Source organism: Ursus americanus, chromosome 11, assembly GCF_024610735.1.
Source record: "Ursus americanus isolate L20-20 chromosome 11, mUrsAme1.1.p, whole genome shotgun sequence".
Taxonomy (NCBI): Eukaryota; Metazoa; Chordata; class Mammalia; order Carnivora; family Ursidae; genus Ursus; species Ursus americanus.
Window position 1 is genome coordinate 70494251 of NC_142137.1, and position 13061 is coordinate 70507311.

General features: G+C 35.9%; 1 protein-coding gene across 1 annotated transcript in view; it reads left to right on the forward strand.

Annotated features, from left to right (window-relative positions):
* PACRG (parkin coregulated) overlaps positions 1-13061 on the forward strand; it is a 496763-nt gene that overhangs the window by 58002 nt on the left and 425700 nt on the right. The window contains exon 2 of the mRNA XM_045805472.2: positions 12516-12650. Coding sequence (XP_045661428.1) covers positions 12516-12650 — 135 coding nt within the window. The remainder of the gene's footprint in view (positions 1-12515; positions 12651-13061) is intronic.

A 13061-nucleotide genomic window follows, 5' to 3' on the forward strand; every position in this document is an offset into this window, starting at 1 on the left:
TAGGTACTTTTCATATCTTAGCTATTGTAAATATTGCAATAAACATAGAGGTGCATGTACATTTTCAAATTAGTGTTTTTATTTTCTTCAGATAAATATTCAGAAGTGGAAAAGTGGGATCATATGGTAGTTCTGCTTTTAATTTTTGAGGAAACTCCGTACTGTTTTCCATCGTGGCTGCACCAATTTACATTCCCACCAACAGTGCATGAGGGCTCCCTTCTCTCCGCATTCTTGCTAACACTTGTTATTTCTTGTCTTTCTGTTGATAGCCATTCTGATATGTGTGAGATGTTGGCTCCCTTTTGATGGGTCACTCTTTCTCCTAATTTTATAATAAATGAAATTCATATTATGTTTGTATGATTTTAGAATAAAAAGGAGAAAGAAGTGTTCATTCTAGAAATCATTTTAACTTTTGAGATTTAGTACCTCTTAGTTAGCAAGGAACTAAAGTAGAGTAGGAAGGGGAGGGTGTTTTCCGGACTCTTCCTGTACTTCTTTTAAAGGCAAGGTTATCTTATGATTCATTCTATAGTAAAAACAAAGTTTCAGTAACATGGTTCAAAAGAAAGACATGAGGACACGCCTCACTGACTCAGGGTGTACGTGCATGTGTCAGGGGTGGGGGGAGTAAATAACTTCTTATGCTTGAGGAATGTTTGTATAAAATTCTAATATCCAACATATTTCAAATCATGCCTACAAATTCTATTCAAATCATTACTTGCATGCATGCATCTGAAGTAAACCATGGCTATGGAAGAATAAAAATTTCTGAATGTAAAGAAAGCTATTGATAAATCTGGGTGGGCAAACTGTGAATGTCTAGTTGGGATTAGTTAGACGTGGCCAAGATTGGTTTGTTGTTAGTAGAGAAGAGGTTAAGAGTTTATTCTCCATGTGGGCTAACTGGCTTTATTTTGGCCACAAGCTGGCTTAACTTCAACTGGAATTCACAGATGAAGATCTTGGCTCAGGAAAAATGTACTCTATTTATTTAAAAATTAAATAGGAGGTAAATAAAAACTTAAAAACATTACATCTGGATAGTGAATGAAGCATTACTAACTTTACTGAGGATAGACTGCTTAGGTACATCTTAGATACTACTTAGGTATATCTTTGCTCTTTCTTCTTCTCCTTTTACATTCTTAACATTTCTTTCCTGGTTGGACGACTGTGGTGGAAATCGTGGTGGAAAAAATCCAGACTGATCGGACTCTAATCTTGTATTTATCATCATGTTATCTTCCAATTAAGTTGCAATATGTGTGCTTTGTATGTGTGATAACATACACATTCTTTTCTTCCTTTGTCTGTCCATTAGAGTTTATAATTTGTAATCAGTGTATTTAACATCCCTAGAATTACGTGAACTGTCAAAATACTTTATTTTAGAGGGAGCCAGTAGAATGATGGGAAGGCAGAACTCTTTTTTACCTATATAAATATCTTTTATTGTAGACAGCTCCAATTTTTTTTTCTAATAAATAAGTAGTTTTTTTGGTTGTTTTTTTTTTTTCCTGGAGAAAATCAGTTTGGATCATTAGACACAAGGATTTTTACATTTTCTATTCAAATATTCATGATATGTAAGATGTGAATGGTCACAGTTTCTTCACAAATACAAAAATAACATTTTTACTCTAATTATTTAGTAAGAAAGAACTCTGTTGCAAGACACAGAAGATGTACATTTAGATAAAAACTATTTACCACGCTTTCAACATTAAAGGTGTAGGAGGAATAGAATACATTTTAAACTCTTACCCATTTATATTCTCCTTTCACATTTAGCTCACTCATTTCTTTGGCCTTCGTGTTGGGTGTGACAGTGTATTAGCCAAGCTGTCTCAGGCATTCAGGCATTTTATCAGTTCTACAAGACAGATGCTAAACAGCATAGTCTAAATTGAAATCTCTGATGACTCTCTGGAGACAAGTTGATAGCAAGAATCACACTCGAGCACTTAAATATGTGGCCTTTTCCCATATTTAACTGCAAGGAGAGAACAGCTTTTGAGTAAACGTTTTTAGCCTTCAACTGTCAAGATTTCTTTTTTATCATTTGATTATTGTATCTCATTTTGTTAGGAAAGGCTATCAATCTCTTTTTTTTCCCCTACAATGGAGAATTTAAAGGACCACGGATGCCTATTACTTTAAACAAAACGATTTAGAAAAACTGTGTAGTCCAATATTGCTTTCAGAACTATTTTAGGCTACAGAGACAACATTTTGAAATAAAATCTTAGGGCCAAGTGTGTTCCAGTTTAGTTGTAAATTTAAAATGACATAACCATAATATTCTCAGCAATCTTGGGGACTTCCTTATTTCATACAGTTGTTGCAGAAGCATTTTTAAATCAAGTTATTGGATCGTAGCCTGAAAGAAGTCTCAAATCTATGAAACCGAGGTCATTATAAAGGTGATGGAGCTGAGAAAAATAAGCCTTGAAATGTCAACAGGGATGTATCTCCATAGCCCCTGTGGATTCCAACAGGGAGTTTATGTGCTTTTCGAGATTCCACTTAGCTCTACAGTTGGGCAAATTCTCTGATAATATTGTTTGTCTTCAATATTTGTTGAATTAATAAATACACATGTTAGGTTATAAAGGTGTAAAAAGGATCTTAGAGGTCAGCCAGTGTAATTTTTTATTTTGACCCATGAGAAAGCTGAGGCTCCAAATAGTCCAATCACTTGCCCACAAAATACCACACCATCCACACCAAGCTCATGCTTTCTTCTGTACTGTGTGTGTCTTTATGAGCTAAGTTAGATCCTTTTGAGAACAAGGCAGGGCATAATTTATTGTCGAGAAAAAGAGTTAAGTCCAGTACTAAAGTCTTCTAGTTTTTTTGATTGAAATATTTGTCATTTTATTCCATATTACTATCTTTACTAATACTGTATCCTCATTCTACCTACCTGAAAAACTACATTATAAGTTTCTTGTTTTTTGGTAGGGGGCATGTAATCATCATATGACAATGCTAATTTAATTACAACTTATTATAATACCCACAGTACTAATTTTAGTTTTTATTTATTCTAATCATATTTAAACTAGTCTCTGTAAATACTTGAGACTAATATATTTCATTTTAAATGTCACACAAGGGGGCGCCTGGGTGGCGCAGTCATTAAGCATCTGCTTTTGGCTCAGGGCATGATCCCAGTGTTCTGGGATTGAGCCCCACATCAGGCTTCTCTGCTGGGAGCCTGCTTCTTCCTCTCCCACTCCCCCTGCTTGTGTTCCCTCTCTCTCTGGCTGTCTCTCTATGTCAAATAAATAAATAAAATCTTTAAAAAATTAAAAATTAAAAAAAATGTCACACAAGGCTTAGATTTTAACTAAAATTTTCTCATTTATACAAGTGAACTTCAAAAGAGAAAATGTGGGTTTTAATGTGAGAGGCTTTGCATATAAGGAAAATATGTATCAGTCTCATCAGTAATGAATTTGTGGTCATAAGACTGGTAACATTGATAGTTAGTTAGACCTAAGAAATGGACAGAAAATACAGACAATGGTTCTGATTTAATCCTTAATAATTACAAAAGTTGTGAATGCACAAATCTGTGATACAGCAGCCATAATTCTCGGATAATTATTTCTAATTGAAATTGTACAGATTTCAAGTTTATAGGAAATTAAAATGTATTTCTGCCTGGTGCCACTGAAAAGTACAGGTATCTTGCAAAGCTAAATAACATTTTATAATGAAAAGAAATAATGTCTTAAAACTGAAATGTTTTATAGTCTGAGTGTGCAGAATTTTATATACCTTTCTGTGGCATTTCTGTGGCATATCGCCTGCTTATTTCTATAGAAGAGTCTGGGGAATAATTCTCATCTCTTTTCCTTAATGACATATATCTTGAGGATAATCTATTTGACTTACCTCTTTGTCACCAATATTATGGAGCCTAGTAACTTGGAAATATTATGTATTGGATACATTTTTCAATGAATGAATGACATAGGCAGGATCTATTTTAGAGACAATTTCTTTTTTTTTTTTTTTAAGATTTTATTTATTTATTTGACAGAGATAGAGATAGCCAGCGAGAGAGGGAACACAAGCAGGAGGAGTGGGAGAGGAAGAAGCAGGCTCTCAGTGGAGAAGCCTGATGTGGGGCTCTATCCCAGAACGCTGGGATCACACCCTGAACCGAAAGCAGACACTTAACCACTGCGCCAACCAGACACCCCTAGAGACAATTTCTTAACTCTGTTTCTAAGAAATACTTTAGTGTATGTGACCAAAGGTCCTTGAATTCTGATTTATGAGTTTCTAACATTGAAAAACCTATACTTCACAAGTTTCTCTGGCCATTTTAGGTAAGTGTATTAGTCATAAATATATATTTTATTCTAAAATCTATTCCAGTTCCATATGTGATTAGTTTATGAATTCCAGTATTATAGCCCATTAATATTTTTTTCCTTTCTCCATTTCCAATCACAGTTAACTTTGCCCAACTGTAACAATGCTACCTTCCTAGCAACACAGATTTGGACAGTTCGTGGGGCAGGGTGGCTCCCAAAGACTACATCTGGTTTCACGTTCCTCACTTACCCCTCAATGCACTGTATGTTTTCCATCCCATCATGCCAGTATAGCTTTTTAATTTTCAGAGAACTTTCAACCCTCTTCTTAATTGACCCACTCGCATCATTAAAAAACCTGTTCCTCTCATTCATTGATTTCTATACCATTCCTTCCCCATTTTCTTGCTACCATTCTGACTATCCTTTCTATTCTCCTATAGAATCCATTTATTATTAAGTCTTCAGGAAATGTTTCAAGTTCTCAGTCTTTTCCTCACCATATACTTACTTTCCCTTTGGAAAAATTTACCAATTTCCATAGATTTAACCCACCACTGACTACAGGCAAATTTTTATCAATAGCCCGGATCTCCCTGATAATCTCCATATAGATTGTTCTGGTGGTCTGTTAGTTTGTCCTTTAGGCATTTCAGGCCTAATGTGAAGAAGAACTTAATCCCACTCCAAGGTAGGAATATGGCCTGTCAGAAAAGGCTTCTTAGAATTAGTGAGATTTGTGCTGAGTCATGAAGGTGATTGGTTATTCAGGAGAAAAAGAAGGAGTGAAAGGAATGAAGGAGTGAAGGAGAATAAAAGGTGGTGGAACAGGAAACTCATGGAGCCCGGGGAGAGCAGGCCATATTTGAGAATGGCCAGTATGTGGGCACAACTGATGGAGGGGCCTGTGGAGAGTCACCAAAGGCATCACCGTCAGCTTTCAAATGTCTGCACAGTGGGAATGCATGCAGTGGGAACTCATCTGTGGCTTTTGTGTAGGTGAAGGGTATGATTTAATTAGTCAGTATTCACTGTGTGCAGCATTCACAATATCCTGACGGAGGAATGATACAAGAAGCTCAAAGCTGGAGACAAAAAGAGCAAGTAAAGAAAGGACAAATTTTCTACCAAAAAAAAAGAGTAAAACTTCTAAATGCTAAATCAGTAAAAATGGAAAACAAAGAAGGCAAGGAGACATTTACAGTAAATGCAACCAATGGTTAATATTTATTGATAGGAAAAAAACTCCTACAAATTGATATTAATGTGGAAAAGACATGAACATACTTTCACAATGTATGCATATAGCATTTGTACTAAAATAAGAAATATTCATCCTCATTTCTTAAACATAGTAATCTAAATTGAACAATAGGAAGATGTCAGGACTGAATGTTTATGTTCTGCAAATTTCATATGTTGAAGCACTAACCCCGAATGTGATGGTGTTTGGAGGTGGGGCCTTTGGGATTAGGTTCATGAGATGGGCCCCTAAAAGTGTGGCCTCTGTGACAGGATTCGTGTCCTGAGAGAGGAGGGAGAGACCAGATCTCTCTTGAGCCCTCTCTGGTGTGTGAGAACACAGTGAAGGGCAACAGTCCGCAAGCTGGAAAGAGGATTCTCATCAGAACCTGGTCACGCTGCCACCTCGTCGTGGGTGTCTAGCCTCCAGAAATGTGAGAAATAAGTGTCTGTCGTTTAAATCATACAATCTATGGTGTTTTGATAGAGCAGCCCAGGCAGACTAAGACAAAAGACCTGCTCACCTATTTAATCAGCAAATAATTTTATCAAGAATCACAAAATATAAATTTTGATTCTGTTATCTCATTTGAGGGACTCTGAAGGGTATAATATAAAATGGGGAAAATGTGATATGCCTGAGATGTTTATAATAATGTGATTACAAAAGGCAAAAAAAAATCAGAAATAATATAAATTTCAAATATAATTTCAAGTGGTAGAATATTGCTTAGGCACAAAAAATGAAATTCTGTTATCCATAGCAGCATCAAAACATATCACACTACATGAAGAAGTACACTAAATGGAATGGACATAAAAATGAAAAATTATGGTATTTGTACATATGTTCTAGAGGGAAAAAGCACAAAATTAGTAATAGCTGGTAGAATTTGAAGTAATTTAATAAGATTTCCCTCCATCTCAGTGTTTATTTTTTATGTAACTTAAACAGATTGATTAATTGCATCTTTGTAGTCGAAGCCTATTTCATCTCTGCCTCTGGATCTCTTTAGTCAATCAGTCATGTGCCCTAGATAATTCCCCTCTAGGTTTTTGCCCAAACCCAGCCTGCCAGTATAGTGACTAAGGACGCATCCTGTAGAGTAGAAGCACTGGGGGGTCTCTTTCCTTTACTTACTAACTCTTTGATTCCTGCCAGTTTATTGAAGCTATTGAAGCTTAGATTTTCTTGTCTCTGAGGATCATTTCATGTGGGTTTCGTCAAAAACTGATACCAATTAATGTCTATAAAACAATGAGTAGTTTATTAAGGGATTTTGTTGTTGTTCTTGATGGCATCCTAATTTAAGGCCTTTGTTACCTTGTGTTTGACCCACTGCAGTGAAGTTCAGACTGATCATCTTGACTCCAGGCCATCCCTTTAGATCTCAGTGGAATAAGCTTCCTAAAGTAGGCCACCCACATCACTTGGCTGTTTTCCCTGCCACTCGCTATTACCTGTAGGGCCTGATTATTAAGGACTCCACAACATGTCTATGTATGTTGAACATTTGTTGTAATATATATGTAATATATATAATATATATTTGTTGATATATATATATATTTTTTTTACCATATAGGGCATTGTTATATTTTCTGGCCATTACTAACAAAAACATCACTATCATGTTTTGTTATATTATTAAAGTTTCTTATAAAAACTTTACCTGATAATCCAAATTCACTTTTGTTAACGACAAGGTGCCCCATCTAGTACTACGATCAGATTTGCTAACTGTAATACTTTTGCAAGCATTTCCTTGGTCCTCTGGTAACCTTAGGTAATGCAAAATTTCTGATGGGTTAGAACAGTTATGATTGGCAAGTGGGGCAGACACTGAATTTTAGTCTTACTTACTCAGAAGTCTAGGCTGATGGCAACATATTTGCCAGTCCTGGGGCTAATATTCAAGTGCCTCAGTAGCTCAGGGACAATACGACTCTTGCCAACTAATTGCTTAACCACAGCGCTTTCAGTGAATCCAAATTTCAGGTTAAAGCTAATGAAAATAGGAGGGGCGCCTGGGTGGCTCAGTCGGTTAAGCGGCTGCCTTTGGCTCAGGTCATGATCCCGGGGTCCTGGGATTGGGCTCCCTGCTCAGTGGGGAGCCTGCTTCTCCCTGTCCCTCTGTCGCTCCCCCTGCTTGTGCTCTCTCACACACTCTCTCTCAAATAAATAATAAATAAAAATCTTTTTAAAAAATGCTTGTGAAAATAGGAAATTAGTATCTTTGCATCTTATTGTCTTAATGTTAGTAAGCTGGCTAAACAGACCAATTAGAATAACACAATATAGATTTCCCACTTGAAGTAAAGGTCTCTCTCTCTTTTTTTTTAGCAGCTTCAGTTTATGCTAAAAAATAAAACTATTGAAAAGTAAACTTTCAACTATATGATGAAGAATTTTAGAGAACCACAAAATTCGATCCTACTAATTATTATTAGTTTGTGACCATATGACAGAGCCTGTGCTCTACGTCCTAAATCCATTCCACCATTCAATAAGTGTAGGCATATAAAGTACTCTGTCATTTATAGTCACTTCAAAGTGCATTCAATATCTTGGTTCCCAAGTGCATTAGATTTTATTAGAAGCATTCTGCTGGGACACCCATTCTTCGTAATTGGTTTATGGACAGCCCCCACCATTCAGGAAAACCCTAATTGCGTTTTCCCACAAATCTAGTTTGATTTATGGTTCCTTATTTGTTCTGTATTATTTATAATGAATCAGGGTAAAATTCTTAAGACATTAAGTAAAATTTGCAGTAGTCCTTTTAAGACATTAAATAAAATGTACAATAGTCCTTTGATAAATATGGAAGGTACATGAGGATCCTTAACAGTATTTTTGCTTATTTTTAATTTTATTTAGTCAACCTATATCCATCTGTGTGATTTCCAATAGTAAGATCTTTATTACCTTTCCAGAGACTATAATTTACTTGATTTTTCATGTACAAATTTCTAGAATTACTTGGAATGTTGGAATGGATTATGTGTAGAGTATAAAAAATATTTTAGCCTTCTATTAGGCTTAAGTAGATATATGCGTATTTGGAACAGAATAGATATTATCTAGGGACAGTGACAGAGCATCTGCATACAATTAGGTAATGCCCCATGTTGCACTAACAGGTTTAACTAGTCAGCTTTCGAATTACAACTTTGAGATGCCAAGAGTTAATTTGGAATGGGTCTATAGGAGAATCCAAAAAAATAGTGTTTTAAAATGAGTAAATGGCAGAAATATAAGAACAGAGGATAATAGACACTGAAGAAAGAATTTCCACACTGTTGAATGATTACATAGCAAACTAAGTGAAGACTTTCCATGGAATTGTAAGCATGGAATCATATCTGTAGGGAGTCCATGAAAATTTATGGGGAGAAAGAGGAAGTATACGTTATCTATGAACAGTTTATAAAAAGCCCCCTAGTCTTCTTAGAAATATGTTCATTCTTTGAAAAGTTTGGACGATTAGAATTTTGAATTCAGAATTAGAAAGACTGGGGTATATTTAGAATAAGAGACAAAAGGAAAAAGACAAATTGATTTTAAGACAAATACAAAGAAGAGGGACAAAGATGGATACTCTCTAACAAAACAAAATTAAACAAATGGAAGGCTTGCTATCAACAGCATAAATAATAACTTGGCATCTAGAAAAATGGAAAGGATGGTTAGCAGATGATAAGCAGACAAAAGATCTAAATGATGGTTGTAGCTGAATGTTTTAAATGAGGAATTGAACCTTTCATCCCTACTGGACCAGTAAAGAGGTCCTCAGCACCCACATTGGGGGTAGCTTAGACTCTCACCCTAGCCAGCAGTGATAAGCTCTTACCCCTTTCTTCTGGGGTGCTGTCAAGAGAATGCCTCCTAGTGGGACAGGAATGTCATCACTGCCCAGCAGTAATGAGGCCACCCCCTTCTGTGGTGTCGGTGTGGGGAGCAGTCATGGGGCGCTCCTACTCCAACCTGTCCAGGAGGTGTCACTGGAGGCCTAGTGGTGCTGGAGCCCCCACCTTCATCCAGTATCAATGAAAAACTCCCTCTAAGAGTCAACAGAGGCCAAGTGGGCCTCCAGGATTTCCACCCCAACCTGATGGTAATGAGCTAGTAACCCTTCCTGCCAGAGATACATTAGAATAAACCAGCTAAAACAGAAGGTGTGAGGTCCAGAGTCTCACAATCACCCATGTCCAGGTGTCAATAGAAAATCAGTCATCACACCAAGAATCAGGAAGATCAAAAAGCGAATGAAAAAAGACAATCAGTAGATGTCACACTTACCCTCTAGACCCCGGCAACCACCAATCTAGTCTCTGTTTCTGAGTCCAATTCTTTAAGATTTCTCATGTAAGTGAGATCACACAGTATTTGTCTTCTTGTCTGACTTACTCACTTACTCAGCATAATGCCTTCAAGCTTCATCCATGTTGTCACAAGAGACAAGATTTCCTTTTTTTATGGCTGAATAGTTCATTATATATGTATATGTATGTATATACATCATCTATACATATATTTATACATATGTATTTTCTTTACGTATTTAATATTTATGTTTTAAAAAGCACAAAAAATGAGGTATCTGCTGACCAGCAATCAGTACTGTACAATAATACAACACACATACACGCATATGCACTATTCTCTGTAACTTTCTATAAATATGCATGATGCTGGTTTAATTTGGCTAAGTTTTCTTTTTTTGGATTATGTATACCACTTTTTGGGGGGTGTTAAAATGGTGACATGATGGTAGATGGTGATCTTTTTTTTTTTTTTTTTTTTGGTATATAACTTGTTGGCAAAATAAAAAGTTGTCAATTCATCAATTTCCAAAAATGTGATTCAAAATTTACCACTCCATAAATTGCTAAAGTCCTGGAGTGCTGTCTCTATAGTTACTGTCATACTAATGTAGATGGGAGTGTCTGTGTAATATCCAGCTCAGAGCTCTGCACAAAGTAGTTGTCATATACATATGGTTACATAACAATTGAATGAATTTGTCTGAAAATGGTGGCTAATAATTCTAATACCAGAACAAATTTCAAATATTTTATAAGAGGCAGTCTTGCTTCCCCACTGCCCAAGTCACATCAGTTATTTATATAATTGTATGCTGGGAATAATGTTCTATGTAGTGAAGGAAATTCTAAACTCTAGGGGCGCCTGGGTGGCTCAGTCAGTTAAGCTTCTGACTTCTGATTTCGCCACAGGTCATGATCTCAGGGTCCTGAGATTGAGCCAGGCATGGGACTCTGCGCTCAGCAGGGAGTCTGTTTGAGATTCTCTCTCCCTCTCTCCCTCTGCCCCTCTCCACAACCTTACATGTGTGTGTGGGCATGAGCATGCACTCTCTCTCTCTAAAAAAAATTAAAAATTAAAAAATAAACTCTAATAAATACCTTTGTGTTACCTCACTCTTCGACTCTATTTGGCATTTAATCATCTTAATATTTTAGTATCTGACTCAGTTCTTATTATTAGCTTTTCTATGTGCTGCAGATAAAATGTATTTGTCATATTTGTTATATTAGACATGTTTTTACATATTTCTTTATTGAAATTAAAGTTTTTACATGAATATTAAAAATTAACATATTAAGTAACTTAAAATATTAAGATATTACATAAATTATTTGCTATTCTGTCCATATTAAGAATTAACAAGATAATCTGTTTTTATTAAACTAGTAAATATCTAGTATTTATCTTTTTTTTCAGAGAAAGATAATCAGTGGTCTATAATTTTCTAAATAGTTCACTAATCACTGTCAATTTTGTAACCTAATGAATTAATTCATATGTAAATAATGCAGATTTAAAAGATATTCTTAATATGAATAACTCAATATAAAATGTTTCTTCTTTGGGCACCTGGGTTAAGCATCTGCCTTTAGCTCAGGTCATGATCCCAGGGTCCTGGGATTGAGCCCCATGTCAGGCTATCTGCTAGCGTGGAGCCTGCTTGAGATTCTCTCTCCCTCTCCCTCTGCCCCTCCTGCTCTGCTTAGGCTGTCTCTCTCTTTCTCTCTCTCTTTCTCAAATAAATAAATAAAATCTTTTTAAAAAATGACATGTTTCTTCTTTGAGAAAAATCTCAATTTGGGGGATGAAACATTCTCATGTAATCTAATGTTACTTACTCATAAATTCATAATATCAAATGTATAATATATGTGCACATCTTTGTAAATTCTCTTATTTGTTATGACTTAATTTATATAACATTTTTATAGTTTTGTTGTTAAAATGTAAAATATGTTCTCATATTGTGAATATTATGTAAATAGATTTAAAGGACGTACTGTATTTTTTAAAATTTATTTGAGAGAGAGAGAGCAGGGAGAGGGGTAGAGGGAGAGAGAGAACCCCTAGCAGACTCTGTACCAAGCAGAGCCTGACACGGGGCTCAATCTCATAACCCTAAGATCACGACCTGAGCCGAAATCAAGAGTCTGATGTTTAATCAGCTGTGCCACCCGGGTGCCCCTAAAGGATATATTTTAAATTTATTACTTCAGTATTCCACAAAGTATATCAGACCTGAGATTAGAATTAGCAATTATTAAAAAGTTAGAAGTTTTAACATTCTGAACTTAAAGGCCTCTATTAAAATTTTTACTTAAACCAAAGTTTAGACTTTTTCCCTTATAATGTGATATTTTTTAAATGACTTTTTCTAGGAATGCTTTCTAAAGTAGCTTGAAATAAAGTAAACCCTTAATGATTATAAAATAATTGTCTTCTTTAAATGCTGTATTAGTGAAGTTGCTGTTGTCCATCATTAGACAATTTGGTTTTTATCTTCCAGAATATTTCATATAAATGAAAACTTAAGAAAAGTCTTTTTACTGTGCATTTTTTGGTATTTTCAAAACCTGATTCCTATTTTTCATTTTTCTTTAAAGGTGAGAGGCCCTCCAGCTGCAGGAGCATTTAAAGAAAGACCAACCAAGCCCACAGCATTTCGAAAGTTTTATGAGCGAGGAGACTTCCCAATTGCCCTTGAGCATGATTCGAAAGGAAACAAAATTGCGTGGAAGGTAAGTCAGGGCACAGCTGGGAGAACCAGCTGGGCCGCTGGAGGGACATCTCCCAAAGCCAAACACACTTGGCTAAGTAAATAAACTGGAGTGATTTCTCAGCGAATGGAAGATGGTGGGTAAGCTCTTAGAGAAAGCCCCCCTGTGTCAGCTGTCCACCTTGACTAACAATTAAATTACAGCCTGCAAAAAAGAAAATGACAGAGTTGCTTTGCCTCAGAGAATTGTCTGCTGCCCAATTCATCTCTATTTTTATGAGAACCTGGCAGTGGAGCCTGTTTCAGGCAGTCCATCAAATGATGGAACTGGTGGCTGAATACGGAGAGCAACAGCCATTTATCTCCCCCAAATTTCACCTTCCTGCAGGACACTTCCAAATGGAAGCTTTAATTACCTAAATGGATAGGTCAA